Here is a 27,993-nt window from a genome sequence, read left to right on the forward strand (position 1 = left end):
TATCACTCAGTGGGTTATTCACAAAAATCAAAGCTGCTATTTCTGAAATCCAGCAACGAGGAAAATGGCTAAAAAAACAATGCTCTGTTCATCCAGTCTCACAAAAAACCACAGACTGAGCAACAGTTACATCGTTGCCTCGACATCCACCTTTGTTGTAGCATTCATGTCACATACTAATTATGTCACAGGACCCTCGTCAGCATTGCTATGACGAAGACCACACACATTAGGTAGATTCCTATGTGAACAACAATATGGTGAAATGTACATTTATTCAACTAGCATTCTCACATTCTCTTGCACAATCTTGCAAAATCAAATACTCTCAGATCCATATGTTTTTCAAGGGTCTTCTGAGCTGCTTTCAGGCCTTTTTTGCATAGTGAAATCTTCTACAATGATTGAACATGAATATCTCAAAGACTGTCAAAGATAACCTGCCATGGTTACTAGAATCAACAAGTGAATGAAAATGGCATTTTATTTACAATAAATGCAATTTTCTTGTTGAAAAGTATTCTATATCCTTAATTTTGTATTGTAATGAAATATTAAATAAATAAGAAAGTTATTTTAATTATTTGTGCTCAAATATGCAACTTTCCAGGACAGCTTGAAATTGTTTTTAATATTTTAAACAGCCATTTCACATTTTCTACCATGAACGTAAAACAGAGACAGTCGAACAGCAAATGTTCTGAACGTTGGCTGTTTTGAAACAGAGTAACCCATGTGTAAATTTTTGCATCTCACAGTAAATGTTAGGCCCTGACAGTGTCCGGCTGTGACCTTTTATTTTAACTATGTTGTTTATGTATTGTGAACGGTACTATTTTTATTCTTTACTCTTCTGAGAACATGCTTCCTAGTACAGGGCTCTATGGTCACATGATTAGTGGTGGTATTCTCCAACGCATGTTCAGTTTCACGTCAAAATATGCCTCTAATTTTTCCACTACTCTTTGCTCTGCTTTGAGCTTGCTGGACCGCCCATCCCTTCAAACTGGAGAGCACTAGTTTCCTTTTGAGATCTTGAGTCTGTGTATTTAAGATTTTATCTTTGCTTATGGAAAAGAGACCCAAACCAGTGCAAAAGAGATTCTAACCAGTGTTTTAATGAGTAGAATAACCCATTTAAAGTTCCCATTGATGAAATAAACCTTAAATCAGAGTACATATCATCTCAAATAAACAATATTTTGTTATGTATTTTACTCCATGATGTAAAACACTTCTGTACTTCATAGCAAGTTTCCAAAAATGTACAAGTGAAGATATTGTTTCAATCAGAACACTAAGTCATATATGAAACACAAAACTCACACCAAGTTATAGCTGAAGTCCATCTTTAAAAAAAAAAAACCATGACAATTTTTTATGCATTAAAAAAAATTAATGTACATTTTTTACTACAAAGCACCCTAAACACGATTAACAGTAGTTCATTTATCCTTTTTCTCTTACTGTAAAGATATAAATCAACGTGATTTAACATTTGCTACTCATTAAAAGACATTTAAGTGTAATCAAGTATTAATCAATAAAACAGACAGATCCCGTAAACAAATGTAAATAATGACACTGAGCACTTTTATTCAGTTTAAGTAAACATGTTAATTCCACTCCTTCATGAATGTATACCTTCATAGCTACAATACACTGTGGAAGTGAGGAGTTTCAAGTGGGAGCAAAAAAAATAATGTTTAAATTCTCAGGCACTTAAATGGAGCCAGGATGCAAAATAACGCTGTTAGTTCTGAGCTGAGAGCAGGTCTGAGAAGGAACAGATAATCTATCCCATGCTGTGAGACTTTTGTCAGTTACATCAATATATTTTGATGTGTCAGACATTCATTTGCAGAGTAACAGGAGACTGACTCCATCTTAAAGCAACATTTATGGCAGGTTTTAGTAACAGCGTTGGCGTGCTTGACTCATTTTGGAGCAAAAAAACCATGAATTTTTGTCAATACCTGTTTTTTTATACTGCAGGGTGTCTGGTGATTTCCGCCCATTACTTTTTACTGCGGGATGAATTAAGCTTGAGTCCAGTTAGTGAGTTTCCTGGCTGTACCGTATTAATAACATGCACATTGCTAAGAGAGGGTAGGTGCGTTTCATTGTGCTAATGCATTTTCTCACGGCTCTCTGCAGCTTCTTAACTTTTCTCACACTATCAGCATGAGAAAAGTATGTGAGGTGCCAAATGACTAGCCCTTCAGTTCTAAGTGCTGTTAGTGCGTTAACACATCAGGTGCTGGTGATACTTGGAGGCTGGTCAGTATTTATGCATCGTGTTGCACCATTAAAGACTTTGCATAGGAAACATTTGTATTTATTTGTTCTATGCGTCTTGGTTGTCCTTGAGGTGCACATAAGGGATTTGAAGAGCAAGAGTAGCCACTAGAAAGCATCAAATAGCATCATCATCATCATGAATCAAGCCTTCAGGAGACAATGGTTTGATGCATATGCTTAAAACAATGTGGCATGCAACGGCCAATGGCCGGCTCTGTGTGTTTAATGTGGCACATCATAAATCAGGATTTTGGTTATGTTACATCGTTTTGTCATAAATTGTTTTGTCAGTGAGTCTGTGGACTGTTTTTGTGTGTGGTCTGTGCCTTTAAGAGACTATACATGTCCCTTGTCTGATTGGGTGAGCTGTTTTGGGCTGGCTTCAAAATGGCATCTGCTGATTGGCCCCCACTGTCAACTGGCCACTTCAAAAACTGTGTCTCCATACATCCCCTGACAGCAGCTGACACCAGACCTAGTTTTGATTAGTTTGATTTCTTGCTTTTGACCTTGGTTTACCCCAGAGTTAATGGTTTCAGTTTTGGTATTATTGGTGTCCCCACTTCGGCCTCCAAACCAGGAGAACCAGGGCAGGGTGGTACCGTTATCCGGTCCTTTGAGTAGTCCATTCTTTAAAAAGTCTGTTTTTATTCCTGTTTTAACAAGTCTTTGTCATTCCAGTTCTAATTGTTGTTAGGGTGCTGTGTTTTATCAGGCAACCAGCTGAACTGATAGGGTTCCCGTGGCACCAGGAGATCTATGTCAAGCCTCTTCTGTTCCTTTTCACTGTTCACCGTCCTGTACCCGAGCAACGACATGGCCCCTTTACACACTTCCTGGATTCGTCTGACCTTGTTGTATGGCAGCATGGTGCGCCAAGCCTGGGAGACGTTGGTAGCGCTCCTCGACGTGATCTTGAAGGCCTCTTTAATAGAGCCTTTGCCTTTTCCGTGGGTCACCTTGTAGATCCATGTGGCCAGCTCTGTGGTCATCTCCAGACCTACAAACTGATACATGGCATTGATCTCCTCGAGTGGATTGCGTGCCATGTCCTCGTAGCGAACCAATTTGTAGCGGCCTTTTAGAAACGGAGGGGGCTTCAGGACCGCCCTCTCGTTAATACGCACATGGCTGCGACAAATCTCCTGCATGACCTGATACTGTACCTCTGCTTCCTTAATGCGTTTCTGTTCCAAGACGATTGCGTTATCACTCATAAAGGCCTTGGCTGACTCTTCCCTAGACCGCACAACTGCCCGTGGGTCTCGGACCAGGTGGATGATGCGGAGATTTAAGTTCGAGTCCTGCAAAAGTGGATAAAGTGATTCCAGTTCAAAGAGCCGCACATCTTTGTACACCACGTGAGAGTAAGAGTCACACGCCTGCTCTACCCCCTGCAATCCCTCAGCACCACATTTCTCTAGGCACAGAGTCTGGTTGCTGAACTGATTACGTGGCGTAAGAGAACAGATTGGTGGCGAGCACAGAGCTCGACTGTGACTCCACATAAACAAAGACGACACATTGGGGTACTCTGGAAGGTAGGACTCCATCACTGAGAAGTCACACTGGAACACGCTCCGTAAGAGATCCCTCACTGCCATTCGAAGCGCCCTTGCACCGTTTTTCTGCAGTTTGGTCCACACATGCCAACTGGGCTCCATAAGATAGAAGACAGACGGGTGCTGACTGAACACCTGGCCCAGGAAGGATGAGCCTGATCTCCACGATGACAGCAGCAGAACATGGACTTTGGCGTTGGAGGGTTGTGGGTCACAGGGGCTGAGTTGGGTGTACCAGCTAAAGAACAGCACTACTCCTGCCCCCTGTAAAATCACCAGAAACATCATGGTGCTGCAGTTCACTCTGTAGCGCGGCATCGTGGCTGTGAGCTGCTGTCAGACAGTCGTCCTTTGTTTGAATCCTCTCTTTGGTCCTGTGTTGAGGTGTTTATCTTTGCTGCATGAAAAAGCAAGACAGACAGAGAGAGAGAAATTCATATTCAAGATTTGACAATCATGTTTATGCAGCACTCAAAATCTCTTGCAAATTATTATCAAGCATGTGTCAAGAAGAGAGAGCCCATACGCTCTTATAAATTAGCTGACTTTGGGACATTAATAGTGACACAACATTGATTAAGAAAATATGACTTTTGTTATCAGTTTTTTTATCTGATGAAAAGCTCAAATAATAAATAAATTAGATTAATTTTACTTAGAGACTAGTTATACTTGCTCCAGTAAATGAGGCCTTGTGCAGCTTTAAATGCTAAAAAAAATTACATGTATAGTGGAAGTATTTTAAACTGTTTTAATTTTGATGATTATGGCTCATGAAAATCAGAAATCTATTATCTCAAAGTGTTAGCATATTTAATTCAAAGTTTGCATATGAATGGCGTGTATTTCTCAGTCTATTTTAGCACTAAAACCACAATCATGGGGACAACTGCCGATGCAACAGTTACCCAAATGATCATCGACATCCTGTACAAAGATTTTTGTATTTCATTTCAGGTTCATATCGCCTAGGTACAGGAGTCCAGGTTTTTGAATGGTTTGAGATACTATGTCCTCTATGTTGGTGGTGGTGGTTGGTCTACTGTGTTTCATCAAGTCCAAAGCCAACACAGCATTTCCCAGGAGATGTGTGAACACTTCATGCTTATATCTCCTGACAAGCTTTATGGACATGCTGCTTCCCTTTTCCAACATGACATAGCACCTGCCCACAGCTCAAAAACATCATTACTGTGTGTGACTGGCCTGACCTGGCACCCCAGCAGTGCAACAATGTGATCGCCTCCCTGCCACACCACACGTGCTGAAATTCTTGGCAAATAAGTCCCAACCAAGTAATGAGTTTGTAAATATGGTTTAAGTAAATTTTAAATACTTTTATCATGTGTCTGACAAAACATAATCTGAGATACTGAAATGATGATTTAATGAGCTTTAAGCCCATAATCCCTGAGTAAAGAAACATTTTACATAGATGAAGAACCTAACAATAAACTAGTGCAGAGTGAACTCAGGTCAAAGAAGTGGAGCAATATCCTTTAAGAGCACTACTTAGAAATCCATTGCGTTCTTATTCTATTACAGTTTTGTTTTCATCTAAAGTCTCACCTTAGACATTTTATAGAGATGTCTGCAAAGATTATGGCTAATGTCAGTGCGTCAAATTACAAGCTGAGCAAGTTTCAACAATTTAAAAGGATTCAAATGACACTCAGCCAGTCAGACTAAGTCACTAGCTTATATCTGTTATAGCCCATATAATGTTTATATCTAACTTTGTAAATAATGTGTTGCTAATATTATTAAGTGTACTGACAGCTAATAAACCAAAGATAGGTTCATTTGATAGATACACTCCTCACACTTGGAACACATCATGCACTGACTGTACCTGACAAAGTCACGTGCTACACACAGCACAGTCAGACCTTCCGGCACAATCTCAGCAAAAACTGTGAAAAGGTATTTGAATCATTCATTACCTTTTCAGGTTTATTTTTACCCATTCATGTTCGCACCTTCATTTTCAGTGCAGATAAAACAGATAAGCAGATAAGATTGCAAAACGCTCTTGCAAATTTTTCCTGTTGTACTTCTGTGTTTGTAATTAGCTCAGTGCATTTTTACCTCATTCTTTCTACATATACGCACGAGCATACATCCATTGTCACAGTCTATTTTAAGTGACTCAGTTTCCATTACAAAATCACATAAATTCCAAAGAACCACCTCCCATTCTGCTTGCTTTTTATTATTATTATTTATTTATGATGTGTTCTACAATATTTGTCAATTTAACCAATTTTGCAGGGCAATCTTCATATACAAGATTAATTTTCATATATGAGAGACCTGACAGAATATGGAAATGACTTTTGTGCTTTTTCCTGCCTATCTTGAAATCTTTGAAGCATTTCCACTGGACTAAACATGTTAAAAACAAAGACTGTGCTGAGAATTCAGTGACATTTACAAGCAAAGCTGTCATCCAGAGAACAAGTTAGAAGCATGATTGCATCTTAATTGGTGGATTTTGAGACATTTGTTTGTGTCCCTCGTTGCTGCAGGAGAACTTCATGCTGGTTTGGAATGCAGAGAGAGCTCGGGTTAGTGCAGAGAGAAAACTGCAAACACTGGCACGGCTTCACTGAATGATTTTTCCTGCATCATGCCACTGTAGCAAGCGGCCTTTATGTAGCTGTTCAGTGTACATTTTTAAGGATTGAAGAAGAAAAAAGTTCATTTACATTAAATGTGTTTTCATAGAAAATAAAGGGACCAGTTTTATTGTTACTTCATTGCATATGAGATGGTTTTAGTAAAGTTATGACTTTTGGCCACTTTTAAATGCGATACTTTCTATTGATACTTTTTAGATACTTTTAAACCAACCCAATACAAAACTCTGATCTCTCCCCTAATGTTCCAATGTCACGCAACATGCTAACATGTGAGGCGTGTCACCTCACCGGCGGCTTATGACAGGAATGCTGTCACCTGATGACAGTTGAAAATACTGGCAGCATTCTTCTTTCGCCGAGTGCAGGAAGAAGGAAGAAGAGCAAGATCCCTGATGATAAAGCAAATCATGGTAGTATGTCATAAGATGTCTGAACAGGCTGGGACACGAGCTAATCAACTTTTGACCCTCGAGATAGTGAAACAGTGATAGTGAAATCCTAGTGTGGCAATAACTACCTAGTTAGTTGGTAACTGATGTGAACCACCCTTCTTAAACATTTTGAATCACATGGGCTGATTTTGAACATGGTGAAAAAATCAGACCTAAACATCACACATTAATAATAATAATAATAATGGATTGGATTTAGCGCTTTTCAAGGCACCCAAAGCGCTTTACAATGCCACTATTCATTCACTCTCACACATTAACCACTGAAACTTTACACAGGTATTAATCACGCCACTGTATTCCTGCTCTCTCTGTTTCTCTGGGTCGTCTGACTGTTGGGAATTTCCCTCTGTATCAATGTAGAGTCATTACCTTACATACAAATTGCCTCGAGGTGATTGTTGCTGGGATTTGGTGATATATTTAAAAAATCTATTTCATTTATTGAAACTATCAGGTGTCAGGGCATTTAGCCACCTGCTACTCACAGATAGAAGGGCCTGAGTTTGACTCGTGTATCTGGGGCCTTTCTGTGTGGAGTTTGCATATTTTCTCAATGTTTGTGTGAGTCTTCTCTGGGTACTCTGGCTTCCTCACACAGTCCAAAGTTCGTGGGAATTAGTATTTAATTATTTAATTATTAATTAGTGATTCCAAATTTCCCATAGGTATGAATTGCTGTGTGTCTCTCTGTGTCAGCCCTCTTTCAGATTCCAGGGTATGCCCTACCTCTCAACCCTATGACAGCTGGGATAGGCTCCAGCCCCCCCCCCTGGTGCATGAAAGTATCAGTCAAAGATTCAATCCTCAAATATTTTCAGACAAGCACTTATTCATCCACCGAAAAACACACGTTAAGCTCGACATTTAGCTAATAACAGAAGATGAAACCTGAGAAAGTTACAGTCTTGTTAGCTGCTGATCCTTTCCCTATAAGAACCCCTTACCTGTTGAGTAACCTTCCTCTTAAACTTTCAGATAAATGCAGAAAAAAAATCTTAAAATTAACAACTTGTGACAACTGGCAAAAGAAATCTTTCAAACCATATTTACTCACTTGTACTGAAAGGCAGGATTTTATTGTATTATTTTCTAACTGAGCTATCACTAAATACTAAAATATCTGGATGAATGTCTTGCTTAAACTGTAATGCGCGTCCACATACTTGCATGTGGGCGCAGATCTGATGTAGAGGCAATAATGCCAGGTAATGTCAAGTTTCAGATCACTTTGTACTCTCTTAAATTTCAACAGGCTGCTCAGCTGAAAAAGTGATGCTGCACAATTTAGCATTGTAAGACTGAAGTGCTGAATCGTCAAAAAAACGAAAATCCCGATTGGCTTTCAAAGATGCTGTTAAATGATATTTAACTGCTGAAAACAGCAAGCACTGTGCACTCAGACATAAGGTGACATGGATCCATCACATGCAAAACTGCCTGAGGCTGTAATCTGCCCTTTAATTTGAAATGCTAACATGAGCCTGCAGTGTCACAGACACAGTGGATAAACAGGGACAAGCCTGCAGAATGCCGCCCAAGATCAACATCATTTCTGTTAGAAATATAAAGAACATTTATACTGGAGATGAATTTCTCAACCCACAATTAAAGGAGCGATGGCAATCTGTCTTAAGTTTGGGATCACAGAAACTAAAGCGGGACAAACCACATATGAAGCTACAAGTGTGTTGGTGGAGCAGATCAGGTGTGATGGCGCAGTGGGAAAAAAAGATTATTCTCAAAATTGTCAAATTCTTTTGTACTGTGACTTCAGTAGAACTGTTTTGTTTGTAGGGAGACGAATCAGCTGACCAGGGCACTAGTCAAATGAAGTTTATAAATATGATTCCATACAAGAGGATGATAAATGACACTGGCATTTTGCTGCTGGGATTCTTTCACCTGTGCTTTGACAAATTTCATTTACTGATTTTAAATCTGTTTTCGTCTTGCAAGTTCCCGTTTTTTTAGTTATGTTCCAAGTATTGGACAGCTGGACTGGACAGAAACAGCGACTCATTATAAAATTAAAGAAAGTAAGTGTGCTCTGCAGAAAAGTAAGCCCAAAATTAATGAAGGTCTTTTTGTTGGTTCTAAAATCTGTGAACTGATACTTGACGATGAGTTTGAATGGAAACCGGAGCCAAGTGAATCAGTAGCCTGGGAAGCATTAGTGCAGGTTGTCCAAAATTTACTTTGGAATCACAGAGCAGAGAATTTTGCTAAAATCACATCAGCTAACGAGTGCAAAATGTCACTGAAGATGCACTTTTGTTCACCCAAACCTGGGCAAAGTCAATGATGAGCGTGGAAAAAGATAAAAGATCAAATAAAATGTTGGAAAACTGATACCGGGGACAGTGTAATCTGAGCTTGATGGTTGACTGCTTCTGGTTCTTTGTAAAAGACATGCATGCTCAGTACAAGTGCTAAAGTAAGTGGCTAAAACATTTTTGAGCAGACATTTTTTTGACAGTCTCAAATGTATGCTCAACTGTGAGGTTCAACCATGTGCACCTCACAGTTGAGCAAAAGTTCAGCACAGTTCATTACTGTAAACGTTGCCACAGTTCCCTAGCACTAACTAATCCCAGCAGCCTGCACACGCAGCCTTTAAATTGATCTGAATGCAGTGCCCTGATCAGGCTGCATGAAGAACATACTTGACATTAGGTATTACCCCGCCTCTTAGATTTAATTACTCATGAAGGTGCTGACATGTTAAGACTTTCTCTCCTGTTTATGTCTTGAACAGATTAGACAGCACACTGAACAATGGAGAAGTAAACAAAAGGTAAATGCTTTTAATACCCCAATCTTCATCTGGATTTATATAATTTATGACTGTGTGATATTATACACACGCACCTTGTGTAAACATGGATCTGCAGCGTCTTGTGTGCAGACATTGTGCGACACCTTGCGTGCAGCTGCTCGTGCACTGTTTGTTTGCAGTGAGACTGAGTCTGGGAACAGATGCGTCTCTTTCTGTTTGCCAGCAGAGACGTGGTGAGTCCAAGTGCAGGAGACACTTTGCTGTCTTTGTGAGGAGAACAGTGCTGGCAAGCAGCACCGTGAACTACAGCGCTGCAACACCGAAGAGATCCAGATATTCGTCTGCTAAGAAGCATACATTATTGCACCTGCATGGCGAGCTGCGCCAGCTGCAACCTTTCCTTGTGATTATCATTTCTGACAAAGCGGCTACTCGAAAACACTCGCTGCTCGTCCTGCTCAGCTCTGTGTGCATGAAAGAACACAGGCTCTCAGGGTTGTTTCGGGGTGTCTTGCAGCTGCTTGAACAGTGGATAAATAAACCACAGAGTCAGCCAAACCTCAACAATGCACTTAAATTAAATCACTCGCTTTGTTCATGAAGTCTGCCTGAAGGTGGCCATTCTTTAATTGTACTTTCTGATGTTTGTAGTTGGTAATGGAATGCATATAAGAGCTGCAGAGTGCTCTTTAGACCACTCTGTATCTTGTAAGTGTACAGATCCAACTCTAAAAAGCTTCTTAAACATATGACAAAAGATTTGAGCCGATATGTGTATAAACAAAATCAATGAGCCTTTCAAGCTGGCCTATCACATACTCTGTAGTCTTTGTGAACCTGAACCGTACTTGTTTCTGAAAAGTAAAAATAAACATTTGCTCAGTTTTGACGTAGTTGTTCACACATTGGCCAAACAAGCAAAAGATCCCTAGTTTGTTCCCAGGAGAAGGAGAGTTTGTGGGTGCTCTTGGCCCATCAGCCAATCGTGGAAAAGAGTAAACTTCTTAAGTGCAAACAGCTAAAATGAAGCCAAATGTTAAAAACCGTGAAAAGTGCCCGTTGTCCCTGTCTGTGCTTTCAAAAATGTATATTTGGATATTTTATGGGGGTTTTCTCCTATGAAACTCTGCGTTCACCTTCTATGGATGCACAATCTGATACTGGACACAGGTTCAGTCCTATTCAGTTCATTGTTGCTCTGCATTTATAACTCTACATAGCAGAAGCGTTGCTCCTGTTACCAGCAGCACAGCTAATATAGCATGGAGGAAGCTGGCAGCACAGGTTCAACAGTCGGGAGGTATTCCAAGCATACTGCATCAACAGCTTTACATATTTGAAGTGGTTTTTACTGCTTATCAAAGCGTTGCCAAGTGGGGTGACTCAACTGAAAATCTCCAACAACAGTGCTTTCTTTGTTGGTTTCTCTCTCGCTCTGTTTACTTTAACACATGTTGGGAGGCTTTTACTATACTCACTGTAACATAAAGTGTTGATAATCTTGGTTAATATTAAAATAATCTCTCATTTCACCTGCCTCCTATTACACCAGTCTCCTTCCCCTGCTCTGACAGCAGGGTGCAGTAAAGACCTGGTCGTTTTCTTCTGTAAGCAGACCTGAAACAAACATTGACACTGAAAACATGATTCATGTGTGTTTTCTTTCCACCTCTTCTTTCTTTTTGCATTTACATTTATCAGCTGTTATAAATGCTGATATTCAGCAAATCACCAGCCACCAATTTTTTGCAAGCTATTAAATTTCAAGACTTGGTGGCGTTTAAAACAGCGCAAATAAGATAGAAAAGAAATAAATAAAGTGTTTGCAAAAGAGGGAAATGGAATTTTAAAATACAAAGTGTTAGAACAACTTTTAAAAATGTCTATCTCAATAGCAGGAGTTAAATTATGGAACAGTCTAACAGAAGAAATTAAAGAAAGTAACAACATAAACCAGTTTAAAGTGAAATATAAAAAACTGATTTTTAACAAATATAAGAATGAAGAAAACGGGGTAAACCCAGGGCGGTAATGTTGTTCGTAATAGTGTTTTAGTTTGTTTGTCTCATCATTTGTGAATCTGCAAACGTTGCCACTCAGTCCTTATTTATATGAAAGTAACTATACTGTGGTGGGGCTTGTTTATTTGTTTTGTTTGTTTGTTTGTTTGTTTTGATTTACTTTTGCTTCATATGTTGTTTGTTTAATTTAAGGCTAAAACAAAATGAAATCAATGAGAGGTAAAATTTGAGGCGCTAGGGACTAATAAGTGTATACTTCTGCCTACTCCGTTTCAAACAAAAGAATGGAATGATATTTTGTAATGATTGTGAATTCACGTTTGAAATAAAAATGAAATGAACTGAACTAAATCATAAATAAATCAGCTCATAAAATTTGTTTATTTTCTGTAAATGTTCCTTAAGCATGTGCTTATATAGAAACAGTCTCTCAGCTATCCTCCGTCAGAAACACCTTTGACATTATGACTCATATTTCTTCTCATAACCTGAAACACTCATAGACACATCCAGTATTTCCTCTGATGTCACAGTCCCTTGATGTGTTTCTCAAAAATTAAATTGTAGTTTCCTTTAGAGTACGAACAACGTAATAACAAAGCCAGTGTTCTTGGTTTGCTTTGTTCTTGGCCGTTACTGATTCCCCCTTTCGTGTTATCAATACTGCTTTGTCTTTTATCTCCACTCCCTTTGAATATTTAACCAGTTTAACACTAATACGAAAGCACACATAAGTAATGGTCAGTGGCACCCATGCACCAGTCAGCTGGGATAATCCACTTACTATTATTATTGTTATCTCTTCCATTGAATAGCGATTTGTGTGTTTGCAGATCAGCTGAAGTAATCTTATCAACTACCCACTGGAAACGCTATAGAGGAAAGCCCACATTTAAGGATGATTGACACGGGCACTTGAGCAGAGCAGGCTTCCTCATATTACCTCTATAAGTTTACAGTTAGTTCAAACACTCAGCCTCAGGAGTACCCATCACCATTCTTTCTTTTATATATATATAAACATTATGTCAAATTCTGTTTCAAAATTGGGGGGAAGAGAAAAATTTTAAATGAAAGGCAGTGTGACAAATTTAATAGCTTTACACCTGATGTTTTTGAAAAAAAAATATAGCTATATATTCATCTGTACGACAGATAGAGTCTCACATTTTAGACTGCTGCTCAGCGTGTGGCCCGTATAATGTCTGTCTGTGAAGCACAAACGCGACATGAATATTGGCAGCTTTTAATTACTTCATTCATTCACTGCCTTCAAATGAACCCCGTGGAATCTGGTAAATATTGTACAGAATAAAAACGGCCGAAGAGGCTTGTAGCTGGCACTTGTAATCACATTACAGAAGACTGTGTAACGGCACAGACCAAACTAACTCTGAGGGGATAAACGGGGGGTAATGGAGTCCCCTGCGCCTACCTGGGTGGTCACGGATTCTGATCTTTGGAGTTTCGTTACATTGTTGCGTTGCTCGGTCTTAAAGACGAATTTATTGACATGGTTGTAAAAGAATCGCCAAGATGGGCAGAAAAGAGGGTCGTAACCGTAGAGAAGCGAGCGGGTTGTAGTTTATTCGTCTTTTTTTTTTTTTTTTTTTTACCTCTTATTCCACCAAAGAGAAAGAAAAAAGTCTCACCTTTTATTTTGTTGTCGGTCGCGCTGTCTGACAACGGAGCCGGTCCACAGCCCTCTGAACTCTCCTCTCCTCCGCCGCCCTCGGTCACCAGCTGCTCGGAGAACTTTCTTGTAGTGGCCGTGCACAAGGCGAAGTTTTGAGACGTGGCCGGTGGCAGTGCAGGGCTGACGGGCTGGCAGAGGGCTGGGCGGGGGCTGCTGGTCACAGAGATAGGAGAGTGGTGGAAGGTGGGTGGGTGCGTGGATGTGTGTAACGGAACAGTTATAAAGGCGACATTTACGGCGCATCGATGGCAGACATCCTTCCCAACATTTATTCTTGTGTGTGGTGCAGTAGGCTACAGAACTGCCCTGTGGTCCAGTCCCAGTGTTTTATCTCCGTTACCAGCTGCAATGCAGCCACTACCTTTATAACTCTGTGTTTATTGTACTTACATTTTAACCCATCCGATCTTTTTTGGCCACTGGAAACATGTTTACAGAACTATTGTTATGTTTTATATTGTTATATTTGTGCTGTCCTCTTGGCCAGATTACGCTTTAAAAAGACATTTTTAATGTGAACGAGATTTTGATATCATTCACGAGGGATACATTTGACATATATTTCACATATCCTCCCGAGAACCAGCAAACAAGTATCTTCCAGTTTAACGTTTTTTGTGATGCCCTGCCTATTTGAACGTAGAGGCGACTCAAAAACATGAGGTATCATTGGAAAGGCACAGATGTCCCCGTTTGAGCTCACTTTAGGGCTTATTACAGTAGCTTGAATAAATCAAAAGATGTAGACCAAAAACAGATGTCCATTTGTCCAGTTTTTGGCAAATACACACTTTCAAGTCACTTTTCTATTCAAAAATAACTTTGCAAACAGGAGAGACACTAGATCAAAACTAGATCTAAACTCAAGGACGCGTGAGGAAAGTTGACATTGTCGTCAGAACATTTCCATCCTATTTGTTTTTGCTATTTTCAGTACAGTCAAGCTTTAAAACTAGCTGCACAAGCTGACGGGTAGATAAATGAGGGCTCCTCCTCTGCACTGGCTCATCAGCTCAGTGGCCTCCCCAGTTATGCTGGTTATCATCATGGCTGCAGAAGCACGAAGCTGCAGAACTCTACTGAATCTCCAAACATTGATTCTGTTCATCTGGACGTAGCGTTTTCAGTGGGAGACTACTGAATAATTCAGCTGAGCTTGCATTGCATTAATGTGGGGGTTTTAAGTTTTCATTACAATGTCTCACTGTCTGCAAGGGCCCCTCATCATAACTTTTCTAGCAGGCTACAATTTCAAGTGTCCATCCTCCGTTTTGATAAGGGACTTAACCAAGGTGTCATTGAGCATTGTGCCTTAAAGTAAACTTTGATATAGTTCAATCCAACGACTGTCTAAATGTATTTTCTACAGTCATTGGTTTAATCAGTCGATAATAGGAGAACCAAAGCAATTTTAATAGCCAGTATGTCACGGCTGCCGAGGCGAGCTGTGTGGTGTTGGAGGAAAGGAGGACCCAAAATGCAGGCGATGACTGATGTTTATTTACAGGGTGGTGTAGTGGCAAACAAGCAGTGAGGGATGACAGGGAACTAAAGAAACCTAAACTGGAAAAACTAAACAACAAACCTGAGAACATACGAAATGGGGAGAGTGGCAGAGAGCCGCAGACAGGGAACAGGACACTGTGGAACACAGATGAACCGACAACAGGCAGGAGAACACACAGGGCTTAAATACACACAGCAGTAATCAGGGGACGAGACAGGAGGGCAACACACCTGGAAGAAGTCAGAGCTGACGGGACAGAGGAAACGTAAACTGAACACACTCACACGAGACAGGGACCTTCAGAATAAAACAGGAAACTCAGACACAGAAGCAGACAAGACACTGAACTAACTAAACAGACAGATTCACAAACAGACAGTGTGACAGCATAGACAGACAGAACACAGAAGTGGGACCAGGGTAAGCACAGAACAGAAACCTAACAAACGGTAAATCATAACAGAATACATACTCAGGATAAACAAAAGCATAAAGAAACACAAAACACTGAGTCGGCAGACTCAGGACCATCACACAGTAAAGCAGCATCTGTTTCGTCCAGCATCTGTGCTTGTTGCACCTTATAAGTTTGACCATCCTTTTGTTTTGCAGGTAGGCCTACATAGATTTTACAGGTTCGGATCACTGAGCTTTTGTGAATTCTTTGCGTGTCCCATTCAGGGACCAGTAAAGAAGTCACTGATTCTGTGCTTTATCTTCAGCTACAGTTTCTGAATCACTTTTAATGTATACTGTACCATTGCTACTTGGTGGGGTAAAGTTATGTTTCACATATTGTTTTGATTGCCCAGATTGTGATAATATCATGTAAAACAACAAATGAATACTAGAAAATACTGTGCATTGTTTTTCTGGAAGCATGGAAAACACTGAGGACAGTACACAGGTTGCTGGCAAATGAATGCCAGTATGTTATTGCCAACAAAATGTATTTACATTACTGTAAATACATTTGCAGTAAAAATATCCTGCCTCACTTGCATTTACATGAAAGTTGCTGTAACTGGAATTTACAGTAATTTGCTGTGAGTCTGCATAGAAGTTTGCAACTCTGCCTGCCGCACACAACTTAACATGACATATATGTCTCTTAACTTGGACATAATAGTAATTCAACATGTAGAGCTATGTTAATATTTACTACAGCAATGTAGCTGACTTGTCATTAGCTAATCTGAAACCGGCTGGGTTTTTTTTAAACCCTGGCAGTTTGTGATGTCTGGTTTGCATTATTGTGCCAAACATATTTGCTTTTCCAAGATGAGCTCCATAAATTGTCTATATGCTTCTCTTGTTTGTGTTTTTCTTTTATCTGTTTATTTATTCATGTCCATCATTATTTCTATAAATAGCCTAAGGAGTTTGGAATGAAGGTGACTAGACTTTAAGTTGCTAATAATTTAGGGGTTCAACAATTTAAAAATTCTGTTACCTGTGTGGGCATTTCTGAGTTCAGTTGCCAGCAGTGTTGGTCAAGTTACTTGAAAAAAGTAACCAGTAACTAATTACTGATTACTTCCCCCAAAAAGTAATCCCATTACTTTACTGATTACTTATTTTCAAAAGTAATTAATTACTTAGTTACTTAGTTACTTTTTAAAAACACGATTTACAACCTGAATAGGTGATAAAGCGATAGATCTTTCAGCCCAATTCTACTTTTTCTACGTAATCCATCATACAAAATGTAATCAAATGGAAAAGTCTCTTTTTAAAACTTGTTTTATTAGTTTTAATCTTTTAACTTTATGCATCAAGCAAAAATGTAATTATATGCAACATTCTCTGACTGGAAGAAATTAGTTTAACATTTAAACCTATTTTCTGCACATTCCAGCACATAAAATAATTTTTTTTTGTGTTTACACTCAGTCTTTCAAACAGATGCAAGTAAAACACAGCAGAAAATAAATAAAGTCAAAGACTCAGCGGTCCTGTTGCTCTATTTTCACCTGTAAAGCAGGAGTGGGGTAGGCGGAGGTTTACCCTGGTGCAGGTGTGCCGCGGTCAGTGGAAGAATCCGCGAGTTTCTCTGTGAGTTTCCCATTACGTCATAGCTACTCGGTGCTTGCTCGGAGGTTTAGGGTTTCTTTCGCTGTAAAAAGAAGTTTTCTTCCCACGCACAGCGGACGCTAATGTTTTTGTCACTTTTTATGGAATCAAACTCAAAGTAAGTTTAACTGCCATAAATGTAAATTATGTCAGTTTGTTTAATTTATTGTGTTCATTTATGTTATTTATTTTCTTTATTTATTGTTCCTTTTGGGGTAGGAACTAAGGTTCATTCTGTGTTGCACACAGGCTTTTTTAAGTGACGTAAAGGGAAGTAAAAAGCATGTGCAAGAAGCTAAGTTAATAAGTTAACTAAGGCAGAAGAAGGAATAAATAAGCAGTTTAAAGTAAAAGAAAGCTGCAAAGAAGAAGAAATTGGGAATTATTTTTGTTAAGTTTTGTTCCTGAAGCGGACTCATTCCCTCACGGTTACGTGCAGCCAGCGAGGTACGTTAACTGTGTTTGTTTATCGCGTATTTGTTAACTTGGGTTTAAATGTTTATTTGTAATATTTATGTTGGTCATTCTGTACTTTTATGTAATAACAGTTTGACGGTGGATTTTATGGTGTTTCTGAGGAGAAGTGTGACAGAAGAATAAATCCATCTGTGAATGAAGAACCGTGGTGTCGTGTATTAACTGGAGGGAGTGATAGTCAAACTCGGACCTGCCCAGACTCGCCCTATCAGCGCAAATTCGACAGCTCATCATGACGGGAACACAGATAAGCCACTGTTTAGGACACACAGGTTCATAAGGTTTTCATGAAGAAGTCTATAAGCCAGACTCTAAAGTTTTTGGTCTGAAAAGTAACACAAGAGTTGGAAACTAAAAGGAACTGTGTATAGCCTGGCAGCCACGCTGTTTCACGTATATGAATGTGCATTTACGTAAGAGATGTAAATTCATGTTCAGCTGAATAATTATAGTTGGCTCTGAAAGGGCAGAAGTAAACTTTGTACATTTTGACAGAAATTCAGTTTGTATTTATGGTTCAGTGTCTTTTAAGAACTCTGTTAAGTGTACTTACTCTGTAATATTCTACATGTATGGGCTAATTTGAATGAGAGTGACTTCATTTAGTTAAGCTCATTCTTTCAGTATTCACAAATGTTGTTGCAGCTTGCTCTTCTATGCTGCCTGTGTATATCTGTGTCTAAATAATCAAAATGTCACATACAAGTAAAGAAGCTCAGGGTGCAGTAGCTGCTCCGGAAGAAGAGACTGAGTTAGAACAGACAGGTGAATCAAATATCGGGCAAAATATAGCACCACCTGAAGAGCCTCGTAGAAGTGAAAGAGCCCGAACATTAACAGAAAAAGGAAAAGAGTTTCAGAAAGAGCAAATCAAAGGGCTATTGCTTCGCTTTGACAGCAAATATGAACGATGGAAAGCTCTGATTAAGGTAGCTAAAAGATCTGTATTAAAACAGGATCCTAGTGACATCCTACAAGAACACATCACCAGTATTCAAAGGGAATTATCTGAGTTGAACATTGCTTATGATGATTACAGAAGAATTGATCAACCAGCCCATGACATGCGTCGCAAGATGGATAACTGCATCTCGATCACAAAGACTGTAGTACAAAATGCTCAATCTGAAATGCAGGGAACAGCGGAGGAGTTGATTTGGCCAGATAATAGTTCTGTATTCTCATCGTCAGCCTCCAGTGTTTCACTTCCTGCCTCTAATGGTTCTAAAGCTTCTTCTATTCACTCAAACGTATCTTCACTTAGAAGACAAGAAGCTGCTGCCGAGTATGCAGCTACACAGGCTGTACTGCAGATTATGGCTGAACAAGAGGGCCACGAAGAGAAACTGCAAAACCTTGAAGCTGAAGAGAGGTTGATCATTGCAGACCAAGAAGCAGCAGCATTAGCTCGTCGTCTTGAAGGAGAAAGGGAAGAAACTGAACGTAGGCTAGAAAGAGAGAAACAAGAGGCTGCTCTCTTAAAGAAACAGCAAGAAGAGAATGCTGCAAGAAGAAGGTCTGTAGAAAACCTAAAGAGAGAACTTGAGCGTTTGGAAAACTTGAAAAGGCTGAATGCAGCCAAAGCAAGGCTTCAAGTATATGATGAGAGTGAGCTCAGTCCAGCCCAAGGGAATGCTGCACAGAGCCTGGATCTACATAAGGTTATGCAGCCACTCAATCAGGTGAAGACTGAGGACCAGCACTCACAACCACCAAAGGATGCAGTGCTAACACATGTGCTCCACGATAGCACAGGAGAGCTCGTGAAGGTCTTAGCTGAGGCTATATCAGCAAATAGGCTACCCATTCCAGAGCCCACAGTTTTTAGTGGTGATCCACTCAAGTTTAATCATTGGAAGTCATCCTTCCAAACTCTTATTGAAAAGAAAAACATTCCAAGCTCGGAGAAAATATTCTTCCTCCAGAAATATGTTGGAGGAGCAGCTAGAGAGGCATTAGAAGGTTATTTTCTGATTGGTTCAGATACTGCATATGTTGCTGCATGGGAACTCCTCAATGAGCGATACGGCCAGCCTTTTATGATTGCCAAAGCCTGCCGAGACAAATTACATGCCTGGCCAAAGATAGCATCAAGAGAGAGCGCTGACTTAAGGAAATTTGTGGACTTTTTACGCAGTTGTGAATGTGCCATGGCTCACAATGAGAGTCTGCGTATTCTTGATGATGGCATTGAAAACCAAAAACTGACAGCCAAGTTGCCTGATTGGTTAAGCAGCAGATGGAACCGAAAAGCCACACAGTATCAGCTGGAGCATGGAAGGTTCCCAGATTTCAAGTATTTCGTAACTTTCCTGACTTTGGAGGCTAGTATTGCTTGTAACCCTGTTACATCTTACTATGCTTTGCGGCAAGGGGAGCCAGAAAGGACAAGATCTAAACCTCAGAATGTAGTGACCTCTAAGAACCAAGCAGCAAATGCAAGGATTTTTACAACTAACACCACTGAGAAGAGCATAAGCACATGTATGTTTTGTAAGAAAACAGGGCATGTCTTGCACAAGTGCCGTAGACTAACTGCAAGGCCAGTTGCTGACAGAGTGAAGTTCATACAAGGTGAGAAACTGTGCTTTGGCTGTTTGAGTCCTGGCCATCAATCCAAGCATTGCAGCAACCGGATGGTCTGCGACACCTGCTCAAAGCGCCACCCCACATGCTTACATGAGGGTCGCTCAAAGCAAAAGGAAAATGACCAGACAAGTTGCAGTAAAGAAAGAAAGCCACAATCGCCGCAAGACACCACTCACGAAACCACATCCAATAGAGTTGTGCATGATGGTAACAGTGCTCAGACTTCAGCAATAGTTCCTGTTTATGCATCAATGCCAAGTGATTCAAACAAAGAAGTCCTTGTCTATGCTCTGTTAGATTCACAAAGTGATTCTTCATTCATTCTTGAAGAAGTGGTAGATGCTCTTGATGTTAATGCAGAGCCAGTCAAGTTGAAGCTGTCTACAATGTCTTCCAAGGAGACAATTGTACCATGCAAAAGACTCAAAGGTCTACAAATAAGAGGGTTATCTTCTTCTAAGAAGATCACAGTGCCAACAGTCTACACTCGTGAATTCATACCTGCCAATCGTACACACATTCCAACACCAGAGACTGCAAAGGCATGGCCTCATTTAGAGCATCTTGCGGAACACATTGCCCCGGCGAAGAAATGTGAAATCGGTCTTCTTATCGGGTATAACTGTCCACAAGCACTAATGCCTAGAGAAGTTGTATGTGGTGAGGACAACCAGCCCTTCGCACAGAAAACTGACGTAGGCTGGAGCATAGTGAGCTATGGTGATCCAGGTGAACACTACAGTGATGCAATAGGAGTAAGTCACCGCATCATTGTAAAGCAAGTGACCCCTGAACCCAAAGTAACAAGTAAGTTGAAGAGCGAAGTTCATTATGTTTGCAAAACAAGAATTAAGGAGATGACTGCTCCAGAAGACATACTTAAGGTGCTGGAATCTGACTTCAGTGAAAGGCTTGGAGAAGAGACAAATCTCTCGCAAGAAGATCTCCGGTTTTTGACTAAAATGAAAGAAGAAATTAAGCACAAAGAAGACGGACATCTTGAAATGCCTCTGCCTTTTAAACAGAGCAGGCCAGAGCTACCACATAACAAGCCAAGTGCTGTTCAACGCCTCATGTGCTTGGAAAAGAAGCTCAAGAGAGACCAGAAATATCGGAGAGACTACATGAACTTCATGGAAGACATTATCAGTCGTGGTGAAGCAGAAAAGGTCCCAGAAAAAGAGCTTGATAAACGATCAGCTTGGTATATTCCCCACCATGGCGTATACCACCCTCAAAAGCCAGAGAAACTGCGAGTGGTCTTTGATTGCTCGGCAAGATTTCAAGACATGTCATTGAATGACTACCTTCTTACAGGGCCAGAGCTCACAAACACCTTGGTGGGAGTTCTTTGTAGATTTCGAAAGGGCCCAGTCGCTATTATGTGTGATGTGGAACGAATGTTTCATCAATTCCATGTAAAGCCTGAAGACCAAGACTACTTGAGGTTCTTATGGTGGGAGAATGGTGATCTTGAGTCTCCGCCATCAGTTTTTCGGATGAAAGTCCATTTGTTTGGAGCAGCTTCCTCACCTGGCTGTGCCAATTTTGGACTTAAACATCTAGCCACAGAAGGTCAAGATCGATTTAACCAAGGCACTGTCAAGTTCATCCGAAGAAATTTTTATGTTGATGATGGACTGGTGAGTGTAAGGTCTGATGCTGAGGCAATCAAGCTGATCAAGGAAGCAAGAGAGCTTTGCAGCACAGGCAAGCTTAGACTACACAAGTTCATTTCCAACAGCAAGAAGGTATTGGAGTCAATACCAAAGGAAGAGTGTGCAGACAGTGTCAAAGAACTGGACATAGATTTAGGGGAGCCACTCCTAGAAAGAGCACTGGGCGTGCAATGGTGCGTATCCTCTGATGACTTTCAGTTCAGAGTAACTGTCAAGAAACACCCAATGACGAGAAGGGGAGTGCTATCCACAGTAGCTTCCATCTACGATCCTTTGGGTTTCGTAGCACCGTTTGTTTTGCGTGGGAAGTTGATCTTGCAACAGTTGAGTCGAGAGAAAGCTAGTTGGGATGAACCACTTTCAGAGGAGTGCAGATCACAGTGGCAGTCATGGTTACAAGATCTCCATAACTTGTGTCAAGTAAAGATTAAGAGGTGCTACATACCAGCAAGCTTCATAGATGTCAAGCAGTACGAGTTACATCACTTCTCAGATGCTAGCTTCACAGGTTATGGGGAGTGCACTTATCTAAGAGCAGTGGACTCTAATGGCAGCGTACACTGCTCACTTGTCATGGGGAAAGCACGTGTTGCCCCCACTAAGGTCACAACAGTTCCAAGGCTTGAGTTGTCTGCAGCAGTGGTTGCTGCGAAGATGGGTGCCATCTTAAAACATGAGCTCGAAATAGACAACCTTAAGGAATATTATTGGACTGATTCAAAGGTTGTTCTCGGGTACATTAATAATGATGCCAGACGCTTTCATGTTTTCGTGGCAAATAGGATCCAGAGAATCAAAGCCACCACAGATGTCAACCAGTGGTATCATGTGCAGTCCGAAGACAATCCGGCGGACCATGCTTCGAGAGGGTTATCGGCAGATCGGCTCGTTGCTTCAAATTGGTTCACTGGCCCAGACTTTCTGTGGGAAAGGGAGCTACCCACAAGAGATGCTAAGGTGGGAGAGGTTAGTGATACTGATCCAGAACTTCGAAGGGCTCAGGTGCTCAACACCAGCGCAAGGATAAATAGAACATTGTTGGACCGCCTGACTAAGTTTTCTGACTGGAAAAGAGTTGTTAAGGCTATTGCTTGTCTTAAACGTCATGCTAAGCAAGTTAAGGGTCTTAGTCCCAAACTCAATGGAAGTACAAGTGTTGAGGAAAGACAACAAGCTGAACTTTTCCTAATCAGATTGGTCCAAACAGAAGTATTCAGCAGTGAAATCAAGAATTTACAGCAATCCAAGGACGTAAAATCCAAAGACAAAGCAAACAAGCTATGCAAATTAAGTCCATTTTTGGATGAGCAGGGTGTGCTGAGAGTAGGCGGACGCTTAACAAGAAGTGATCTTCATACACATGTTAAACATCCTGCTATTCTGCCAAAAACAAGTCACGTGTCTTCTTTATTGATCAAGCATTATCATGAGAAAGTACAGCATCAAGGAAGAGGTATGACTGTAAATGAGTTGCGATCTAATGGGATATGGGTCATTGGATGCAGCAGTGCAGTTGCCTCACATATCTTTAAGTGCGTCACATGCAGAAAGTATAGAAGGAACACACAAGATCCAAAAATGGCAGACTTGCCAGAGGACAGAATGGAAATGACCCCTCCATTCACATATTGTGGCATGGATTGCTTTGGACCATTCTATGTGAGGGATGCAAGAAAGGAACTGAAGAAGTATGGTCTTCTCTTCACTTGTATGTGTTGCAGAGCTGTACATATCGAAATGCTTGATGACCTCAGTTCAGATGCCTTCATCAATGCATTGCGCGTATTCATTGCAATACGTGGGAATGTAAGGCAGTTGAGATGTGATCAAGGTACCAACTTTGTGGGTGCAAAAAGAGAGTTCATGGACTCAATGAAGAACTGGGATCATGAGCAGGTGAAGGAATATGGCTGTGAGTTTGTAATGAATCCCCCATCATCAAGCCATATGGGAGGAATTTGGGAGAGGCAAATAAGGACAATCAGAAGTGTTCTAACAGCAATTCTTGATCAGTCTGCTAAAAGACTTGACACCGCCTCACTTAGGACTTTTTTGTATGAAGTGATGGCTATTATAAATAGCAGACCGCTGACAACAGAGCACCTGAATGATCCAACAAGTCTTGAACCGCTCACACCAAATCACATTCTTCTGATGAAGTCTAACATCATATTGCCACCTCCGGGTCAGTTCGTGAGTCAAGATTTATACCTGCGTAAGAGATGGCGTCAGGTGCAGTTCTTGGCGAATGAGTTTTGGACAAGGTGGAGGAGGGAGTACCTTCTTAATCTCCAGCAAAGACAGATATGGCATGGGGATAAAAGGAACACCAATGTCAATGACATTGTTATTCTTCAAGAGGACAGTGCTCCGCGAAATCACTGGAGACTAGCAAGAGTCACGGAGGTGTACCCCAGCTCTGATGGAAGGGTCAGAAAGGTAAAGCTGTTGGTTAGTGACTCAACTTTGGACAAACAGGGAAAACGCACAACTAGGCCAGTTTATCTTGAAAGGCCAGTGCAAAAAATAGTACTACTTGTTGAAGCAGAATAAGCATGTGTTAAACTAAATGCTTATAACTTGAAGATGCAAATCTGTGAAGAAATCTCAAGTTGAGATTTGGTGGGAGTTTAACTGCCATAAATGTAAATTATGTCAGTTTGTTTAATTTATTGTGTTCATTTATGTTATTTATTTTCTTTATTTATTGTTCCTTTTGGGGTAGGAACTAAGGTTCATTCTGTGTTGCACACAGGCTTTTTTAAGTGACGTAAAGGGAAGTAAAAAGCATGTGCAAGAAGCTAAGTTAATAAGTTAACTAAGGCAGAAGAAGGAATAAATAAGCAGTTTAAAGTAAAAGAAAGCTGCAAAGAAGAAGAAATTGGGAATTATTTTTGTTAAGTTTTGTTCCTGAAGCGGATTCATTCCCTCACGGTTACGTGCAGCCAGCGAGGTACGTTAACTGTGTTTGTTTATCGCGTATTTGTTAACTTGGGTTTAAATGTTTATTTGTAATATTTATGTTGGTCATTCTGTACTTTTATGTAATAACAGTTTGACGGTGGATTTTATGGTGTTTCTGAGGAGAAGTGTGACAGAAGAATAAATCCATCTGTGAATGAAGAACCGTGGTGTCGTGTATTAACTGGAGGGAGTGATAGTAAGGTCAGTACTTCCACGCTTTAAACGCTGCACGCTCATACTCTCTCTGCACTCAATATATTATTCACTGTTGATCTGCACACAGCTGTTGTCACGAACGTCGCACTTGCTAACTTCATTGTCATGAGACATTCTCGCAAAAATTCACGGTTTTAGTAATGCAGTAACGCAGCGTTCCTACGGGAAAGTAACGGTAATCTAATTACCGTTTTTGCAATAGTAATCCCTTACTTTACTCGTTACTCGAAAAAGTAATCGGATAACGCGTTACTGCCCATCTCTGGTTGCCAGGGATTAAATCTTTTCTCTATGCTGTTCATCATTTGCTGATATTTAAGAAATCTACTGTTGGTGAGCCTATATTTTGATATGCATTCTTGGATTTATTTATTTTTTTAATTGTCATGAGTAACATGTTCCAGATTTTTTATTCGTTTTTATGAAATGATGGAAAATTCTGTGTTTTCTTTTTCGGGCAAACTATCTGGATTGTCCCACACCTCCAGACTCACAAACCAACCTCTTCTTCCCCTGGGCTTGTGTAGAACTACTAGTAGAATTTTCCAGTCACCCTATGAGCTATGAGCATGTTCATGTGAAAAGAATATTATTGGCAAGATCTAGGTCAAAGTTACCATGGCAGAGAGTAAAGTACCTTTGGAACACTGAAAACCAGGGTTTAACCTAAATTAACCTCACTAAGTCCATATCCTGCTCGCAAATACAGGTCTCTGGTGTGCTTTTTTGCAGCACAGAGTTAGCTGTATACAATACAGCAATATTTCCATTGCAATAAGAATCCATTAACAGGATTCATGCTTACATAACCTTTCAGAAACCCTGAGAAGACAGAAATGTTTGCAAATGGAAGTCAACCAAATAAAAGCACTGAGTCGATCATAATCATTATGCTAAACCAACACTGCACACATGTGTGAACAGGAATACAATATTTAAAAAATAAAACCAAAACAAATATGCCTGCATTTTTGTTTTTTTGTTTGTTTGCTTTCTAAATTGAGCTTACCTTCAAACCCTGCCTGTTGCCAACCAACCAGGTAGATTCTTCAGATTTGGTACTTTAGTACATTTTCAGCTCATTACTCCCTTTCAACAAAAACTGTCTAAAACCGATTGTTTAAAGCAGTCTGGTGGTTATGTTTAACATGAACATCCACCACTTTAACAGCATAAATAATGACAAAAATCACCTAGACAGAAAGTGAAAATCATAGCAAATTTGCACATTTCAAATGATTTTGATTTTTAATTCCCCACTTCCTCCTTTTAATAATGAAAATAACTTGCTTGGTACCTTAATGGCACCAATGTTGCCTCACTGCACAGGCTGCACTTCCAGGCTGGGGACCTTTATGACTCTGCACATTCTCCCTGTGCATGCATGAATTTTCTCCAGGTTCTCATTCTTCCTCCCAGAGACATGTGTGTTGGTTAGGTCAGTTGGCTGCTTTATACTGGCCTTAGGAGTGAATGGTTGTCTGTTTCTCTTTGCAAGCCCTGCAGCACACTGGCAACCGGTCATAGGCCTCTCACGCTATGCCAGCTGTCACAGTGTCTTCCTTTCTTGTGGCATTTAGTGAAGCAGACGTTCTTACTTTGCTGCTCTGACAAAAATGGTAATAACATAAAAATAATTTAAAAAAAAAAAAGCAAAAATGTGAAAAATAAGCAAAATTTGCCACGTTCTCTTCTTGATTATAATAAAACTTTAATAGCTGGGAGTGTTTTCATAAAACTTTGAGATTATTTTGGCATTGTTTTCATTGGGATGAAGAATTAGAAATCTGTATGTTGATGCTCTGTCTCTAGAGCAAAATAAAGTGGAACTTGGGAAAAGCAATGAAACACTGAAAAAAGAGATGCAAACAAGGGATGCACCTGTTTCCTGTAAGACCCAGACTCATATCCTGTTTTCCTTCTCTCTGCAGCTGAAAGAAAAGCTTTTTGGTGACCAGTAAGAGCTGGATGGAGGCGGAGGAGGGACTTTGGGCAATGATGTGGAATTAGTTGTAACAGTTGCAATAAGGTGTTAAAAAGAGTGCTCTTTCATTCAAACAGGAGACTTCCAGTTTGAAGTGAGCCAGCACTGTTATTGGTTATATGGCTCTTTGTTACTTTGTCCCTGCATTCCCAAAAAACAATGGTCTACGACCCTGTTTTGTGAATGGACCTGTTGGCCCATCCTTAGTAATTTCAACATCTATTGGTGAGATTCCCACAAGATGCTGCATATACGCCCATGGAAACAGATTGCATTTAACAGGGTTGTAGAAACACTAAGCTACTGTTACTAATAAGATCACAATACTAACTTTATTTATGTTGACTCTTTATAAAAAGCAAAATAACAGATTGCAATATTGAAGCACAAAGCCAGAAATTACAGATTAAATTAAAGTTAAGGTAGAAACAAAACTTCTTAATTTCAGCTTCTCCCTTTAGGGGTCGCCATTCTGGACCATCTGCCTCTATCTCAATCTAGCGCTACGATCCTCCTCTCTCATACCAACCCTTACACATCCTCCTTCATTGCATCCATTAACCTGCTTTGGATTTTCCCGTTTTTTGTCTGACCTGGCAGCTCCATACTTAACATCATTTGCCCAATCAGCTATTCCTCTTCTGCACATGTGCAAACCATCCCAGCCTCACTTACTTTGTCTCCAAAGCATTCAACCTGAACTTTCCTTCTGATGTGCTCATTTCTAATCTCCCTCCTGATCACTCCCATCTTAACATCTTCAGCTCCACTCCTGTCTTTGTGTTAGTACCACTGTCTCCAAACCCTACCTCATACCAGCCTCACTACCACCTCTTCTGTTACAAATCACCCAACACTCTTCATCACCGCTTGCGTGCACTGTCTGTTGCTTTGGCTGGTCGATCCCAGGTATTTTAAATTTACCTTGTCCATCACCACTCCAAACAAGAAGATGCTCAGAGCCGATCCCTGATGTACTTCCACCCCGACCTTGAATCCATCTGTCACTCCTACTGCATGCCTCAACACTTGTGCGTTTTCTTCCTACAGG

At 40.3% G+C, this 27,993-nt stretch overlaps 1 protein-coding gene across 4 annotated transcripts; it reads right to left on the reverse strand.

Moving 5' to 3' along the window:
• Nucleotides 1-736: 736 nt before the first annotated feature.
• chst6 (carbohydrate sulfotransferase 6) lies at nucleotides 737-27,951 on the reverse strand. Of its 4 annotated transcripts, none has more exons than XM_076886894.1 (4): nucleotides 27,867-27,950; nucleotides 13,410-13,606; nucleotides 6,822-6,894; nucleotides 737-4,260 (listed from the first exon to the last, which is right to left on the reverse strand). In XM_076886894.1, exon 4 carries the CDS (start codon nucleotides 4,179-4,181, stop codon nucleotides 2,985-2,987), a length of 1,197 nt encoding a protein of 398 aa, XP_076743009.1. In that variant the 5' UTR covers nucleotides 4,182-4,260; nucleotides 6,822-6,894; nucleotides 13,410-13,606; nucleotides 27,867-27,950; the 3' UTR covers nucleotides 737-2,984. The 4 variants fall into 4 exon arrangements, with proteins under 4 accessions (XP_076743009.1, XP_076743008.1, XP_004566170.1 ...); XM_076886893.1 differs by having other exon boundaries at nucleotides 6,794-6,894; XM_004566113.6 differs by lacking the exon at nucleotides 6,822-6,894 and having other exon boundaries at nucleotides 738-4,260; nucleotides 13,410-13,603; nucleotides 27,867-27,951.
• Nucleotides 27,952-27,993: the final 42 nt, after the last annotated feature.

This window comes from Maylandia zebra, linkage group LG7 (genome assembly GCF_041146795.1).
Source record: "Maylandia zebra isolate NMK-2024a linkage group LG7, Mzebra_GT3a, whole genome shotgun sequence".
Lineage (NCBI taxonomy): Eukaryota > Metazoa > Chordata > Actinopteri > Cichliformes > Cichlidae > Maylandia > Maylandia zebra.